An 18,105-nucleotide genomic window follows, 5' to 3' on the forward strand; every position below is an offset into this window, starting at 1 on the left:
AAACGAAAATAATCAACCTATTTGTTATGAAAAATTCTTTTTTTAACGTCAACAATAATCTAAAAATATTAAAGTCAAAACTAGAGACAATGTATTACAAAAGTATTCACAGTGTGTATGGCAACACAAAATTATATTTGTTTATTTTACTCTTAGGCACTTTTATGGATTGGTATTGACAACTTAAATATTTTTCTACATTAATACGTCACTATTTTTCTATGTCTGTCAACTTTCCCTTGTTTAAAGTTTCTTAGAATGCAGCACCACCTACTGGCTCAAACTAAGTCATACAAAACATGAACTTCAGTGAAACAGTGGATATATATTAGTGATGGGTTGATGAGGCGTCATGAAGCGTTTTGACACATTGCAAAACTGTATTGATACTGTGTCGAAACTGTGTCACTAAATACTGACATCTGCTGGAAATTAAAAATCCCTACATGCAACCTATGGACCGACTCAACTGACACTGATTTTATGACCTAGTATATACAATAATATAAACCAAGTCATTGTATTTAGTTTAGGCTTATTTCATATATTCATTTAAATAAAAATATATTTTTATATTTTTTAGATACAGTCAATAAATAATGTGAACATGTATTATGACATGGAAACTAAGAGAACGTGTTGTGAATGAGGATGCTTGTGGACTGGGAATTTTATTCATTTATTTTTTTACACTTTAAAAAAAAAAAAAAACCCAGTTTTTCCAACGTATTAAATTTTAGACGATTTCTCTTCTTAGTTATTATTTCTCCGGCTGTAGAAAAGACCCGCTCACAGGGCACAGAGGAGGCGTCAGTGCGACACAGTTCGCGTATCGGTCACGTGACCGAAACAGCTCATGATCGGTTACGTGACTTTTTCTAAAAGCGGTATGCGCACCGACACAGGGTTTTGCTCTATGAGCTCGACGCATGCGCCGATGCATCGGTGTTGCCGGACCCATCACTAATATACAGTATGTATATGTATACATAATAATTTATTAGGATCAATCATGATTAATCACAGCAGATTACTCACTTGCATAATCAAAGTTAAGACCCCAATAATTCAGTGTTTCCCACACATTCATTTATTTGTGGCGGCCCGCCACGAAAGAATTACGTCCGCCACAAAAAAAAAAATAAAAAAATAAAAATATATATATATATATATATTTTTTTTTTAAATGTTTTTGTCCTGTCCAGCTTCTCAGGCAAATCATATAGTTGATGTAGATGCCCATATGGGCTGTTCAGATTTACTTTACAAAAGAGAAGTGTAGGATACTTCTTATTTGACCACTACTGTTTTCTGTTTATTTGTTACTGACTGTGGCAGGACACCTCTGCCTCTGTTTCACTTTATGTTGCTGGTAAATAATATGGTTGTAGTAGTAGGCTAAAGTTAAATTATTTAGTATGCACTAATTAAAGGGGCAGAGCTTTAAGAGACATTTTAGCTTTTATATTTTATAAGATATATTTTTTGTAAGAACCACAATTAATAAATATATTTCAGTGAATAACTTATTGTTCAAATCTGTATATAAATATGTACATAAAGTGTTGTAATTATATTGTAAAATGGATGGATGGATGGATGGATGGATGGACGTTTAAAACAAAACTGTTATTATTAATTAGTAAGTATACATTTTTTGAGCCTTTTTAGAGAAAATCATATCATTGTAGTAAATTATGCAAATTACTCGATGATGTCATGGTGACCACGCCCATAGCCACGCCCCCACCGCCACAGGTATCTTGGCAGTGTATGGGAAACACTGTATTTGTACACAAATGCAAATTATTTTTTATCAGAATGTCAACCAGAAACGTTTTAAAAAGTGTTTCTTGATTACATGTCATTTATTTGCAGTTTTATCCAAATTTATTTTAGGCTGCATTTTGGAGTATCATTTTGGTGAAGTTTTGATCTGATTACTGACAGTATAGCGGTTAATGTAAAATAGCTTGTACAGTCAAAATATGCTATCGTTGCAGTTTACCTGACACATGAAACGTGAAAACCTTTATTGGGGGTGGGGGCATCCACTTTAGCCACCAGATGGCAGTAGAGTGTTGAATATCTTAAAACATTTTTTTGTGGCTATTCCAACTTTGACCACAGCGTCAATTGCTATGTGGAGTGGCACTTTCAGTTATTTTCAGTAGACTGCATTGCAAAATGAATAACCTCCACATCCACCCAGGAATGAGGCCATATGAATGCCCTACAGTACGGTCAAAATAAATTGCATGATTCATTTAAGTGTGTATATGATTAATGCAAAAATTGTTTGTGATCAATCACATTAGTTAACGCGTTACTTTTGACAGCCCTAGTTCATATATCTTAAAGTAACCAAATAAAAATATTACATTCATTTGTTTCACAACTTTAAATGGTAGTGCATTATTTTAAGAACTCAACAACCACACAACTGTAAAAAATGTGTAGAAATATTGAGTTATTCTTTTTCAAGGACTACATCAGTGAGTACATGGGTGGGGTGGTTCTATTAACCGTCACAGGGTCACATCAGTGTGTAAATTAACCCTGTGCCTACATATAGGTTCACTGCCAAATATGCCCCTTAGACGCTAGTAAGCCAGCAGGTCAGACGGTTCACGGCGTCACATGCTTTTTTTTGCAACGTAAATGTAAAATTGATATATACGACAAAAGTTATAATGTGGGTTATATGCACGTGTAATAAATATGTTGCTCAGTATTGAGTCCTGTCCGTCTCACACCCTGACATTCCCGTGCCACACTGGGTGTCCAGTTGCCGCTAGTTATTTCAGCCTGGATCCCATCCCTGCCCACACTAGTCAGTTGCAGTCAGTCAGACCTCAAAAATAGCCCGCAGGCTGTTTGGGTGGAGGGGGGGTACCAGAGGAGTCATGTGCAACAACCTCAGCCTCAGTCGTACGTGGAGCAGCTTGGATTAACAAGCTCCTGTGTCTCCATATTGTCCTATAGGGTGTCCACTTCTAGACTCTCTGCTCTTTCCTCCACACCAGCAATGAAGCTCAGCGTGGCCTTGTTCTTTGCGGGCCTCTTCGGGGCCCTGGCTGTCGTCTTTGTCCTCCTCTCGTTTGGAACAGATTACTGGCTGTTGGCCTCGGAGAGCTGCACTCATCCTACCACTGACACCACTTTAGAGGTAGGTGAAGAAGCATAGTTGTTTCTCCTATGTGTACCCTGGGACTTGCTGGCGATGTGCAGCTATAAGCAGAGAGCCAGCTTTCAGCAGGACTCCAAAACAAAATACCAGCGGTCCCATGTGGTATTGTGATGCCAGGGTTAAATATCGCGACTAGCTTTACATAGAGGGAGTCTGAGTTCTTGCTTTCTACCACATAAAAAAAAAGTGGATATATAATGTACACAGCTATTAGTTACTCTCTGAAACACCCAACAGATAAAACATTAGGAACAACTATTATTATGATTTTTATGATTATTATTATTAGATTGTATCAATATGGTGAATACTGTGGTTGTAGTTTGCACATTTAAGATGTTTGTAATATTTCAGTTCCGTTAAATGTACCTGTAAACTACAGTACAACCACAGTAATAATCATATTGCTACATTTTTCTGAGGCCATTGTTTTCTATTAAATAGTTTTTTTTAATGTATTTTAATTGAATTAATAAATGTATGAAAATAAAATAAGTTTACATAATTTTATTGAAAAATAATAAATACAAAATAATATGAACTAGAAGTGTACATTACATTTGAGGTCATTTGAATGATGATAAAATATGTTGTTAAATCATATCTGCTCTGTAGGTTTCAATCAAAACTAAGCATGTTTTTTTTATTTCAGGGCAGAAAATAAAAACATTATTAAAAAAAAATCACAAAAAATAAAGCAATGTAAGAAATTCTAATTAGTTAAATGCAAACATAAACAAAAACTAAAACTCGGTTTTACTTTTCACTTTTTACACAACAATGCTTTATATCTAAGACACTTCAAATAATTTCATCATATCTCGTTATTTTAAATAATAAAACATAATGTTATTAATACAATGTTTTATACCGCTAAGTGTACATTACAAAAGTATTGAGTAATTTTCTAAAAAGTGTGTTGGTAGTGTCCAGTATAGTGGCTCACATACCTGAGTGGAATCTATGGCCCGTTCGCATTCGGCCTGTGGTTGATTGACAGGTGACCAGTGCAGGGTGTAGTCCGCCTTTCATCATCCGGGACGGGCTGCTGCTCACCCTGAAAAGAAAAAGTGATGAGAAATGCGTGGTTTGATGTCTCTTTTACACTAACCCATCAATACATCAGAAGCATGAAGGTAAAAATAGAGACCACCAGTGATCACAAGGTCAGCAGCAGGAGCCGTGCTCTGCCCAACCTTTGACTCCCAGTGAGGGGAATCTCTTGGCCGCTGACTGCACACCTGCCCGTCGTGACCCAGAAACCATGATTACAATGAAGATTCACCAGAACACACAGCAGTTTATAATTCATCTTTCTCTTGCAGCGTGGAGACATAGTGGTGCAGAATGTCACTAGTGGGGTCACTCTGTACCACGAGGGCTTCTTCTGGAAATGTTCCTTCGGTAGCAACGTGGAGGATGAGGACCTGCTATGGAAGCTTTGGTTCAGTAAGTCAGACAAGATTATGGCTAACTTGTCTGAAAAGGAGTAGGAAGAAGCAGAGCTATTGGGTTGTCATGAATTCAAGTTCAAATGCCGTACGGATCAAATATTCAACAACATTTTTGATTAAATAAAAAAATGGATTAATATAAATTAGCATTTTTTTCATTATGTTGAGCTAAAGACAATTTTCCTCCTCGATGGACGATGCAGATTTATTTTATTTCATTCTGTTTGTATATCGTGCATTAATTCATATTAATCATAATGAACTAATTAATGTGGAAAATGACCAACTTTCAAATTCCATCGCTAAATATTTCATGAATGTTTTCCAGACCTTTAATGGAAGAAGGTGAAAGGCAATAAGGAATATGTTTAAAACGATATCAAATTTGTTTTGTTTAAAAGGAAAAATAAACCCTCATTAAAGTTAAAATCACATATGAGCCAAATATACTACAAATATGTTTTCATCAAATAAAACAATTAAATCAAATTCTCTACTGTAGTAAATTATTCTTAGCACATATTTGATAATTCAATCATTTAATTTGATTCAAATTAAACATTTCCAACTTTTAATATTTCCTATACATATATATATATATATATATATATATATATATATATATATATATATATATATATATATATATATATATATATATATATATATAAATATATACAAAAAACTAATTCAATTATTTAATTACTATGACATAAAGGAAGAATCACATTTTAGTTTGTAGAATTATTCAAAAATATAATTTAGAAAAAAATTACAGTAAAGTTATTTACACGTTGTAAAATAAATAAAGTAATTCAACATTTTCTAAATCAGTTAAGTTAAAGTCCCAATGATTGTCACACACACACTAGGTGTGGTGAAATTTGTCCTCTGCATTTGACCCATCCCCTTGTTCACCCCCTGGGAGGTGAGGGGAGCAGTGGGCAGCAGCGGTGCCGCGCCCGGGAATCATTTTTGGTGATTTAACCCCCAATTCCAACCCTTGATGCTGAGTGCCAAGCAGGGAGGTAATGGGTCCCATTTTTATAGTCTTTGGTATGACTCGGCCGGGGTTTGAACTCACAACCTACCGATCTCAGGGCGGACACTCTAACCACTAGGCCACTGAATAGGTTATAACATTTTCTAAAGCAGGTTTCTCAAACTTGTGGCTCACGGGCCCATATTTTGTGGCCCTGTCCTTAACTTAACTTCATAGTTTGGCTTAGTGTAATTGTGGCCTGTGCACCCTGGCGAACGGTTAAATGTGTTTGTGTAATCTTGACTCCTACTAGCAAGAACGTGAACTACAATAACGGTACAAACACAAAAATGACAACACAACCAATACACTTTGAAGAACAGAAAGAGCAACTTCATGTAAGCAAGCAGACGTGTCTCTGACCATGTCCTAGGGAACGCAACCGTCAAAATATAACATTTTCACATACACATTCACATTTACAATGCTTTAAGGCAGGGGTGTCAAACGTATGGCAGGTTTTATCCGGCCCGCGGGATGAGTTAGCAAAATTTTTGAATGAAAGAAACAGCTGTTCTAAATGTGTCCACTAGATGTCGCAATAGCAATTCTTTGTATCTTTGTAGATTATGCTACCTATGTAAAAAAAAATAAACCACATCATGTTAGTGCACCAGTTGAGGAAAATGAACAAAATACATAAATAGCATCCTGTAATTTCATTTTGATATTATTTTTGTTATCTTGATTGATTGAAAATTAACACCAATGAGTTGACTGATGAACATTATCACATCAATTATTCAAAAAGTATAAATAAGGACAAATAAAGATAGAATACTATTAACTGCAACATGTAAGTGTAAAAAAACCCCAACAACATTATGATTTGTACATTTTCAGAATGTGCTTGTTCTATTTTTAAACAAAGAAAACAATCTGATGTTGTCTTTATTTTTAAGTTATCGTGCCGTGATTTTAACAGTCCGGCCCACTTGGGAGTAGATATTTCTCCACGTGGCCCCCGGTCTAAAATGACTTTGAAACCGCTGATTTAAGGCCTACCATAGCTCATGGTCACTTTAGTTGCTGGTAGGAGTGGTTAACAATTTTAATCAAATGGTTAAAACCAGATTCTGAAGTGAAACTCACCCAGACTCTACCTCCAGCGGCCCCCGGATAAATTGAGTTTGAGATCCCTGCTCTAAAGCAATCTGAGCACCGTCTGAACAACGATTTTACAAAGCGTGACTATTTTTTGGCCTCTGCAGCACTTCTGTGTCATACGAATAGCTTTTATTTTCAACTCAAAAACATGATGGTGCTAGAATGTGTGACTCATGTGATGCTATTGTGCCTCTTTTGATGTGGGCTTGAACAATGGCCCCTCCAGCACTGAACAGGAGGACCTTGTGAGGAGCTGTGGAATTTAAAATGCTGCGAGGCTACAGCTGAGCGCCAAAGAAAAACATGGAAAAATCCACATTTGTTATGTGACGATTGATGAGTAATATTTGTCTGCAGCCAATCAGCCGCACTCCAAAGTGTGCATGCACTCCTACCTCTTCCCGTTCCCGGTGTCCCACCACACCCACAACGCCACAGCGTATGAATCTGCCATAAGTGAGTGTTTCCGTGTACCTGGTGATGGTAACGATGATTCCATGGATCAATGGTGGATGCTTCTCAGTCTACAGGGGTTTTTGGAGCATCTTCATGCTCGTCGGCGTGGCAGCAGTGATCCTTGGCGGCTTCATCGTCATCTGCGCCGCTCCCTTCGCCAACCACTGCTTGTACAAAACGGGTGGAGGCTTCTTCCTGGCATCGGGTAAGACGGGGTCACAGGATCTTCTTGTTCAGATGATGCAATGACCATCATTCACGTCCCCCCCCAGGTTTCTTCCTGCTGTGCGTGGTGGTGATGTACGTGCTGTGGATAGAGCTGCTGGACGTGGTGGACATCTACGTGGACTACCATCGCACCTTTGTGTGTCCCAACTTCCACTTGACCCTCAACTACGGTCTCTCCTTCATGTTTGCTCCCGTTGGCATCTTCTTCTCTCTGCTGGCCGGACTGCTCTTCCTCCTCATTGGCCGGAGCATCAAGATCCACTACCGCTAACTGAAAAACATGAGACAGACACACACGGAGACGGTATCAAGCTGGGAAACGACTACGGTTTGGCGCAAAAGTCTTGGAGGACACCATCTTAATCATGATTTGAGTGCATGAAGAATGTAGCTCTCAACAGAACCAATATGGAACAAACAGCTGAGTCTGCATTAATACCGCTGATGAGTTCATTGTAAACTACGGGTACACTTTCAACATTTTTAAAGGGCATGCTGAGGTAGATAAACGTGCTGCCAGCTTTGTAGAGTTAAAAAAAAGGAGGTTGCCTACAGCCAATGTTTTTGTAACCCTAATTAGAGAGCCCTTTTGTTGACCACGCACCTCCTGGTAAATTGAATAGAGGCCATAATTGAAGCATTTACCGCAGGGGGATCGTTTGTTATTGGCTCGGGACACATTTTGCAGACAAAAACACAGTGAATTCCGGACTATAGGCTGCTACTTTTTTCCTACGCTTTGAACCCTGCGGCTCATAAAACGTTGCGGCTAATTTAAGGATTTTTCTTTGCTGACAGCCATAATGGAAATAGTTTAAAAAACCAAACAAGCAAATAAACTGGAAAGGTGTGTTATTGTTTGTGCTATAGCGCCATGTTTTAAACGAATTTGCTCACTGCAGCTGCTGCAATGCCCTTTTTAATAGAGCAAGTGCTGTTCCCTCTTCTAGCCGTCCATAGCGTTTTTACTCGTATGAATTCTTCATGCATAATTCAAAGCAACATTAGTAAGTTTTACAATACAACTAAAAACTGTTTATACTTACTAAACCGTCCCATGTGTGATGTCTGTAGGAGTGTTTTCATGCATATTTGAACGTGCTATCGTAATGTAATCGAGCAAGCGTCGTTAGCATTAGCTAGTATGCTAACACGTTTACAAGTGTCTGAGTTAGTATTATTAACTTACAATGGCATTCTTTTTGTATTGTTTCAGTTTCACAAATTCCTCTGTACACTCACCAAGACGTCACCGTCTTGGTGAGTGTCTCACCATCAATCAGCTAAACAGACGTTGAGTCTGTTTAGCTGATTGGAGAGCTAGCTTCCGGAGCTAGTGGGTCCATGATTATGACTTCTGCTTTGTGTGAAGTGCCGTGTTAAAGGCACTGTTTGGAAACAACTAAGGTATGTAAATAAACATTTACAAAATCTTTCTGTGTAAATAACTCATTTAGTAACGTGTATATCTGCGGCTGATAGTCCGATGCGGCTAATATATGGAAAAATATTTGTTTAAAAAAATATATATATATATTGGGTGCTGCTTATATACAGGTGCACTCTAAGGTCCAGAAAATACGGTAAACACGTTCTTGATGGGTACATCGCACAAGATAAGACAAAGAAAAAATGAATGAGACCCAAATCTCCCCAAAATGGGACCTGGCAACGACAATCTGTGCGTCTTACTCAATATGGTCTATGACCATTTCCGTGCGTCCTGTCATTGATATGTTTTTACATACTGTATGTGTTTGAGATTATTTTACACTAAGTCAAAATCATTTACTGTTTTTTTAGAAGACATAGTTTAACTAGCTACCAATCATAATATTAGTAAAGCACAATAATTATAAGTAATATCTTAAGGGTTATAGATTCGTTATTACACTCATTTGTGTTGTTACCTACACCACAAAGCTAATATGTTCAGAGAGTTTAGCACCTAAGTGTCAAAGTCAAGGCCCGCGGGCCAGATCCGGCCTGCGAATGAATTATCTATGGCCCCCAGGATGATATTTGATTAGTATTAGAACCAGCCCGCTGGCCACAGCCGCCTGCTGCTGTTTTGCACGCACCAATACTCCATCAGTGTTGGCGCTAAGAATTTTCAAAATGGGGTCCCAGGGACCCCATCAAGTCATAAAAATGGGGTCCCAATTTTTTGGGTCCCACTTTTTTATAAGCGTTTTGAAAACAAATGATAAATGTATGCATTATCCTGTTATATCTCACATTCTATATTGTGTTTTGGAAAAAGGTTGTCATAAACGTTACTTAATTCATTAAAAAAGAACAATACAAAAGAAAATAAATGTTTATGCATATGTAAATGTATTCAGTTATAAACATTCATTCATTTATTTATTTTTTATCGTGCTCTGTTTGTGTTGTGTTGTGCTTGCTCGTTTCTCTTGTGTTATCTTTTAACCTGCCCATTGTACAGCACTTTGGCTACCCCTGTGGTAAATTTCAAATGTGCTTTATGAATAAAGTTGATTTGATTTGATTTGATTCACTTTCTTCTTTCCTTCATGGATCTAAACTTTACCGCTGCCGGTATTTTTTTCTATATTTTTATTGTAATATTTTCAGAATGTGTTTGTTCTATTTTTGGCCAAAGTAAGACAAAGAAAACAATCTGAAGTTGTCTTTATTTTTTAGTTTTAATGCCATGATTTTAATAGTCCGGCCCGCGTGTGCACAGATTTTCCTCCATGCGGCCCCTGAGCTAAAATGAGTTTGACACCCCATGGTTTAGCATATTGAATTGATTGACCTACATACATTGTTTTTTGTTTTAGTATCTTTAATGTACATAACGTATATCAAAGTGGCCCCCGTATCTTTCATTTAGAAAAGTTTAAACACCCCTGAATTGATTAAATTCACTAAGGTTGAGGCTACTTCCTGGTTCATGGAGGATGACAAACAAGCATTAAAAATGCACCTTAATTCAGATCCTCACCAAAATTTATTAGTTTCTTCTCTTTTTGCTTGTTGTTGTAAAAAAAAAATCTAGCGGTGACTTTAGACTTTTGCACAGTTCCATATTAGTAACCATCATTCTGTACAACAAATTACTGTATCAAATAATCTCAATAATAGCTTGAGTGCAACTTTTTTTTTTTACTGCTTTAACAGAACTACAAAGTCAAACATTTTCAGAAGTGGTACGATTTGGACAAAAAAGAAAAATCTGCCTCAAAAGTCAAGTAAAAAAAGAGCTTCAACCGTCATCACATCTAGTAATGCCTTCAAAAGGCCACAAGGTGTCAGTGTCTCTCCGCAAACATTTCCTTAGTCTATTCCAGTGGTTCTCAAACTTTTTTTTTATAACTTCAGAAAAGACTTTGCTACCCAAGTACCACCATAATGACCAACATTAAAATACATTAGTGTAGGAGGCCCAAGTATTCATTAAAAACAAGGAAGAGGTTTTATTTAACAAATATGTTTAAGATTTTTGGCCACGTTAACATTAAACACAGTTTGAACAGTAACACTGTGTTTGAATATAGGAAAATAAAACACTAATCACTTAAGTACCGTATTTTTCCGACTACAAGTTGCAGTTTTTTTCATAGTTTGTGGGGGTGCGACTTATAATCAGGAGCGACTTATGTGTAATTATCAACACATTACAGTAAAATATCAAATAATATTATTTAGCTCATTCACGTAAGAGACTAGACGTATAAGATTTCATGGGATTTAGCGATTAGGAGTGACAGATTGTTTGGTAAACGTATAGCATGTTCTATATGTTATAGTTATTTGAATGACTCTTACCATAATATGTTACGTTAACATACCAGGCACGTTCTCAGTTGGTTATTTATGCCTCATATAACGTACACTTATTCAGCCTGTTGTTCACTATTCTTTATTTATTTTAAATTGCCTTTCAAATGTCTATTCTTGGTGTTGGGTTTTATCAAATACATTTCCCCCAAAAATGCGACTTATACTCCAGTGCGACTTATATATGTTTTTTCCCTTCTTTATTATGCATTTTCGGCCGGTGCGACTTATACTCCGGAGCGACTTACACTCTGAAAAATACGGTAATTATTTTGCATACCACTAGATCAGGGGTGTCAAACTAATTTTAGATGGGGGGCCTCATGGAGAAAAATCTACTCCCAAGTGGGCCGGACTGGTAAAATGACGGCACGATAACTTAAAAATAAACAACAACTTCAGATTGTTTTCTTTGTTTAAAAATAGAACAAGTACATTCTGAAAATGTACAAATCATAATGTTGTTTTTTTGTTACACTTACATGTTGTGGTTGATAGTATTCTATCTTTATTTGTCATTATTTATACTTTCTGAATAAATTATGTGATAATGTTCATGAGTCAATTCATTGGTGTTAATTTTCAATCCATCAAGATAAAAGAATAATATCAAAATCAAATTACAGTATGTTATTTATGTAGTTTGCTCATTTTACTCGACTGGTGCACTAACGTCATGTGGTATTTTTAATTGTTTTTTTTTTACATATGTAGCATCATCTAGAAAGATACAAAGAATTGCTATTGCAACATCTAGTGGACACATTTAGAAAAGCAGTTTCTTTCATTAAAACATTTCGGCTAATTTTTGTACTTACCAAACTCATCCCGCGGGCCGGATAAATCCTGTTCGCGGGCCGTACGTTTGACACCCCTGCACTAGATGAAGCCTGTGTACCACTAGTTTGAGGATCACTGGTCTATTCAAAGAGTGTTTAGTTTTACTTTTAGTTCTATTTATGTTAGAATTATATAACTTTTTTCTTGAATGACATATTAAGAATGCCATAATGTGACACAAAACATTACCTGTAGAGTTGATAAAGGTTTTATCAGTCTTAACCCTGGAAAAGATGAATTCACTTTATATGATTTCCAATGGGAATAATAAGGTTCTTAAATCAGGAATAACTTGGATGTAAATCAGTATGTTCATTATTGTAGTTTTGCAAGGTTTGTTGTAAAAACAATACCGTTTTACTTTATAATGGTTTCAGTAAAGCACCACAAGAGGGCAGTTTTGGCCCATTTGAGGCTCAAACCTTCTTCTTCTAAAGAGGCAGCAGTCCTATTTTGTTTATGCGGCCTCCATGTGGAGTACATGTGGTGTTATGCATCTCATCACAAGTTGGGAGGCAGCCTGAGAAGAAGATGAAAGAATTCACACCTCCCGGCTGACAGACGGATGGTAATTTCACTCATGAATGGAGCATTTGATGCAGGACGTCAATGGACTATCCTCTGCCGCTGTATCTCATGCGTCTCAATCAACTGTGTTCCTCTTTTCCAGCTTAATAATATACTTTTTTAGATAGAACTCAGCGCAGGAATGTCGCCTGCACGAAAGAGAATTCACACTTTCCAAATTATTTGTGCTTTATTTTTCAAAGTTCTTTTTTGTCTGCGTGGGAAAAATAAATAAGACTCACTTAAGTGAATGTTGTAGGTTTTTAGCAGGCATATAGCCAGTAAAAAGGGAAAATGTGTCTATTTTAAGAAAAAAACAAATAGTAGTATTTCTTAAATTTGTACGGTTTTAAATTTGTGAATTATTTTGTTGCTGTTTTTCATTTATTTAATAAAAAACAACTAAAAGTTAAGAAAATAATGACAAAAATATTACTTTTTTATTTTTCATAAAGGTAAAAATATATTGTCAACTGCATAAAAAAGAAAAAACTTTTTTTGAAAAAAATATAAAAAACAGCGTGGACTTTACTATGTTCTCTTGAAACATTTTTTTTTCCCATTTTATTGATTTTCTTTTTATCTTCTAAAAACAACATATTTAACTTTGCAATAATAAATGTATCAGCAAACGACCTATGTTTTTCAGAGATTTTTTATTTATTTACATTTTTGAATTTCCTTATGTTATACAATGTTTATGTTTTATTTAATCTAAAAAAGTGGGTACTTTTTTTTAGAAAAAATAAAACCAAAAACAAAGAATCGTAAGCATATTTTAAATGTGTGAAATATTTCTGTTTATAAATACATTTTTTGTTGTTGTTTTTCTAATATTAAAAACAATAAGACAATACAAAGTTAAGAAAAATGACACATAATACTAACATTTTTTTGTATTTTTCATATAGAAATATGTTGTCAACTGCATAAAAAAAGAAACATTTAGAAAAAAACCACCGTTGACTTTTCTATGTTCTCCAGGAACTCAATTTGATTGAGTTTTCCTTTTTTAAATCTAAAAACAAAACATTTAATTAGTATTTTTTGCAATTAAAAAAATTATACAGAAAAATTACTTACGTTCTTTGGAGTATAAAACAAAACTAAAAAAGTGAACACGTTTTCTTTTATTTTACACAATTTTTAGATTTTATTTGATCCATAAAACTAATTTACTTTTTTGTTAATAAAAGTGCATTAAAAAAATTCCCTAATGACCAGTGTCCTACAGACAATTTTTAAAAACTAAAACAATTCAGAAAAATTGAAGTCACATAACTTGGAGACAGATGGTCATTTCACTCCTGAGCGTTTGGTGTAGAATTTGAATGGCTTTTACTTTTATGTGTCTCAAGCAAGTGTGCACAATTGTTACTGTATTTTTATATGCCGGCACAAATGGAAATCCACACTTACAAATCCTGAGAGGGTGTACAGTCTAGACTTGTAATATATAGTAGAGAAAAGCATCAAGACAGGGCTACCAGGGTTGCCAGATGCTAATATAATGTAAGATAGGATCGCATGATTAGTCCTGACTCTACCTGCAGTCTCCCAGTAATGATATTTCTTATCTGGTTGACTTCATGTCTTGAAGGAACTCCTAATAAGATGAAAAAAAAAAGAAAAAAAAAGTGTCTCCATCCACTATCCAGCAGCTTTTAATGCAGGTGTGGAGCTAGCATAACGACATCAGAGTGGGAATTCCAGCTGAAATGAACGCTGTTCTGCATGATTGCCCGTGATAATTGTGTGTTGATATGGAGCACCGCAGATGGAGTGTAATTTCCACCGAGAGATTCCTAAACAAATACCTGTGCAAGGCGGCGGCCGAGGCGTCAGTGAAAAGCTTGGAAGGAGGCGAGGAGGAGAATAGAGGATGAGACGATGATGAAAGGCAAGAAAAGCGATGGCAAGCATGAAGAAGTCATCATTTACACTCCAATGTAAGCCTAAAACTTTGATACCAAGGTGGTGAGACTTTAGGCAAAGTACAGTAGCTGTAAGATGTGGCTGTAGGCAACCTCCTGGTGTGGTTTTGATCAACTCCAGTAACTGCATCCGGCAGCTTTATGCATCTCTGCATGCGCTTTAAAATGCTGGTTGTGCTACTCAGCTACACTTGTTGTACTGTTGTTTACAATCAACTCATCAGCGCTTTTATTTCCTAGCAGGCACAAGACATTAAAACAACGTTAAGAACTTGTTGAATTAGGTCCTGACATTGAGAAACTATAACCTAACGTAGAAACGACATGCTTTTTGACAATGTTTAATCAATACTGGGTTCCGACGTTGATTTGACCATTGGATTTTGGTCATTTCCCAACCAATATTCTACAACACAAATACAACGTTGAAACAACATACTTTTTGACGACATTTATTCAATGTCAGGTTGTGGCGATGATTTGACCTTTTGAAATTTGGCCATTTCCTAACCAACAACGTGGATCCAACGTTGGACATCGACGTTGTCTCAATCTACAAATACAACTATATTGCGAAACAAAAAATTTAGCTACTTGGCCACAATACCCAGCAATATGTTTGGAGGAGAAAAGGTGAGGCCTTTAATCCCAGGAACACCATGCCCACCGTCAAGCATGGTGGTGGTGGTAGTATTATGCTCTGGGCCTGTTTTGCTGCCAAAGGAACTGGTGCTCTACAGAGAGTAAATGGGACAATGAAAAAGGAGGATTACCTCGAAATTCTTCGGGACAACCTAAAATCATCAGCCCGGAGGTTGAGTCTTGGGCGCAGTTGGGTGTTCCAACAGGACAATGACCTAAAAAACACATGTCAAAAGTGGTCAAGGAATGGCTAAATCAGGCTAGAATTAAGGTTTTAGAATGGCCTTCCCAAAGTCCGTGTGGACAATGCTGAAGAAACAAGTCCATGTCAGAAAACCGACACATTTAGCTGAACTGCACCAATTTTTTTAAGAGGAGTGGATCAGAAATTCAAGCAGAAGCTTGCCAGAAGCTTGTGGATGGCAACAAAAAGCGCCTTATTGCAGTGAAACTTGCCAAGGGACATGTAACCAAATATTAACATTACTGTATGTATACTTTTGAACCAGCAGATTTGGTCACATTTTCAGTAGACCCATAATAAATTCATAAAAGAACCAAACTTCATGAATCACTCTATCACAAAAAAAATAAGAGTTGTAGAAATTATTGGAAACTCAAGACAGCCATGACATTATGTTCTTTACAAGTGTATGTAAACTTTTGACCACGACTGTATGTATAATCAACATTGTATCAATGCCTTGTGCCTGCTGGGTTACTAGTTACTGCTTTCACAACATTGGTTGTGTAGCTGCTGTGTTGTACATCCATCCATCCATCCATTTTCTACCGCTTGTCCCTTTTAGGGTCATGGGGGGTGCTGGAGCCTATCTCAGGAATAATAATAACATTCCAACACAATTACACCCTTTATCGTGCATTTTTTTTAAATGTGTGAACACTGGGATTTTGAACTTTTGCACCATTCTAGTAACACTGTTATTAGTCCTCATGCTGTCACTTAGGCTTCCATTTAAAATACCAGTAAAGTGGAAAAACAAGTTGCCTCTATATTGAAGCTTTTATCATGTATGGCTGATTTATGACACCAAAAAGACTCCCAAAGTTTGCGAGTAAATAGATATGATCAATCTCACAAAGATTCCTGAGCCATTTTGAGAGATAATGAGGAAGCCACAGAGCCTTTCCTCAACAACAACAATGCTAATCAAGCAGACTTTGTGACAGCCAACAACTATTACTCTTGGAAAAATTATGATTCAGGACCTTATATTTTTGAGCCCGAACACAAAGAGGCTAAGCAATAAGTTTTAGAAGCAGAGTGCTACCCGGATGGAGCTTTATTGTGACACTAGCATCCGCTGCATTGCAAGGTGCTAAACATAACGAACCATAATATAACAAACACAAACTGTAATATTTCCACTCTCGCTGGGATGCTGACCGACGGGACGCTCACATAATCATGTTTAGATGGAGATTCAATCCCAATCCTCACGAAGGGTTTAAAAAAAAGTTTGATTGATTGAAAATTTGATTGAAACTTTTATTAGTAGATTGTACAGTACAGTACATATTCCGTACAATTGACCACTAAATGGTAACACCCGAATAAGTTTTTCAACTTAAAGTTCTTGCCGGAAGCGTCTTTTGGGGCATTTTTCACCACATTGGGGATGTGAAAGTCGACCAACCTCTCGGCTCATGGCCACATTTGTCTACTACCAGGTGAGAGCTGCATTATTTATAATCTAGAATTTGCTTTAGGAAGTTTGAGACGAAGCAGAAGTAGTAGGCTTAGTGTGTCAAAAATAGCAGTGTAAGCTAGCATTAGCTCACTGCTATCCAAGTGCATTGGCGCTTATAATAATATCACTCATATTTGGTACATTTTCAGGTCACAACATGTAAATGGAGTATTGTTGGCGGTTTCTGGATGTTTTTAGAGAGAGTATAATGAGCGCAACAGAGGACCTTCGATCTGTTGACTCAATTTGTTAGCTATTTATTTAAGATTTCGAATGCTTCAAAGAAAAAAAAGCATATGTGTTCTTGTCTTATATAAGGATTGTGAATGATAAACAGCACATCTCTTTCCAATTTTTGCGTATTTCCAGTATGACTGATCTGATAACATGTGTTACGACTGTGATGTCACCCTTCGAAAATAGCCGAAGGTATTCGGAGCGGAATATATTTTGTGATGTTTAAACGGTGCTGTAACATACTTTGCAGATTGTGAATACAATATATATGTTTAATAGATACAATGAAGCACAAAAACGCATATAAAGTCAACTTGTTTTTCCATTCTAGTGGTACTTTAAGATCTGTCTTCCTGCGTTGTCATTGGCTGGCTTTTTTACTGCGACTGGGATGAAATAATTAGTACAGGACATAAATAGTAGCGTGTCATAGCGAGTTTGTACAATATCAAGACTTATTTTTACGCATTTAACACATTTAAAAATGTTTAAAATGTTACCTAAAAAATGTAATGCGCTTAAACAAGGTAAGAAAAAAAAACATTTAACTGAAACTTGCTCAAATTCTGGACTTTGGGGTGAAATATTGTACAAAACCCAAAACCAGTGAAGTTGGCACGTTGTGTAATTTTAAAATAAAAACAGAATACAATGATTTGCAAATCCTTTTCAACTTATATTCAATTGAATAGACTGCAAAGACAATATACTTAATGTTCGAACTGAGAAACTTTATTTTTTAAATAAATGTCATAATGTCATCGCTTACGTGCAGTGATGTCTCCAGATTCTCTGAACTTTTGATGATATTTCGGACCGTAGATGGTGAAATCCCTAAATTCCTTGCAATAGCTAGATGAGAAATGTTGTTCTTAAACTGTTCGACAAT

The 18,105-nt window shown here is 36.3% G+C and overlaps 2 protein-coding genes across 7 annotated transcripts in view; one reads left to right on the forward strand and one right to left on the reverse strand.

Moving 5' to 3' along the window:
* mfsd9 (major facilitator superfamily domain containing 9) overlaps positions 1-18,105 on the reverse strand; it is a 123,643-nt gene that overhangs the window by 19,118 nt on the left and 86,420 nt on the right. For 3 of the 6 annotated variants that reach the window (XM_062069803.1, XM_062069800.1, XM_062069799.1), the window contains 3 exons: positions 15,399-15,482; positions 7,268-7,748; positions 4,141-4,247 (listed from right to left, as the gene is read on the reverse strand). The gene's annotated coding sequence lies outside the window, so the exon portion shown is untranslated. Of the gene's footprint in view, positions 1-4,140; positions 4,248-7,267; positions 7,752-15,398; positions 15,483-18,105 lie in introns of those variants that run through there. The other 3 variants (XM_062069802.1, XM_062069801.1, XM_062069804.1) reach the window with 2 other exon arrangements.
* Positions 2,918-10,197, forward strand: tmem182a (transmembrane protein 182a). The gene is made up of 5 exons (XM_062069806.1): positions 2,918-3,169; positions 4,516-4,639; positions 7,151-7,249; positions 7,317-7,454; positions 7,522-10,197. Exons 1-5 carry the CDS (start codon positions 3,029-3,031, stop codon positions 7,746-7,748), a joined length of 729 nt encoding a protein of 242 aa, XP_061925790.1. The 5' UTR covers positions 2,918-3,028; the 3' UTR covers positions 7,749-10,197.

This window comes from Entelurus aequoreus, linkage group LG14 (genome assembly GCF_033978785.1).
Source record: "Entelurus aequoreus isolate RoL-2023_Sb linkage group LG14, RoL_Eaeq_v1.1, whole genome shotgun sequence".
Taxonomy (NCBI): Eukaryota; Metazoa; Chordata; class Actinopteri; order Syngnathiformes; family Syngnathidae; genus Entelurus; species Entelurus aequoreus.

What these genes read in the sequence shown, in the direction of transcription:
- tmem182a (XM_062069806.1), top strand. Translation starts at nt 3,029, where the DNA reads ATGAAGCTCAGCGTGGCCTTGTTCTTTGCGGGCCTCTTCGGGGCCCTG. An exon ending in CCACTGACACCACTTTAGAG is followed by an intron (nt 3,170 to 4,515) that starts GTAGGTGAAGAA and finishes TTTCTCTTGCAG; the next exon opens with CGTGGAGACATAGTGGTGCA. An exon ending in AGGCTTCTTCCTGGCATCGG is followed by an intron (nt 7,455 to 7,521) that starts GTAAGACGGGGT and finishes GTCCCCCCCCAG; the next exon opens with GTTTCTTCCTGCTGTGCGTG.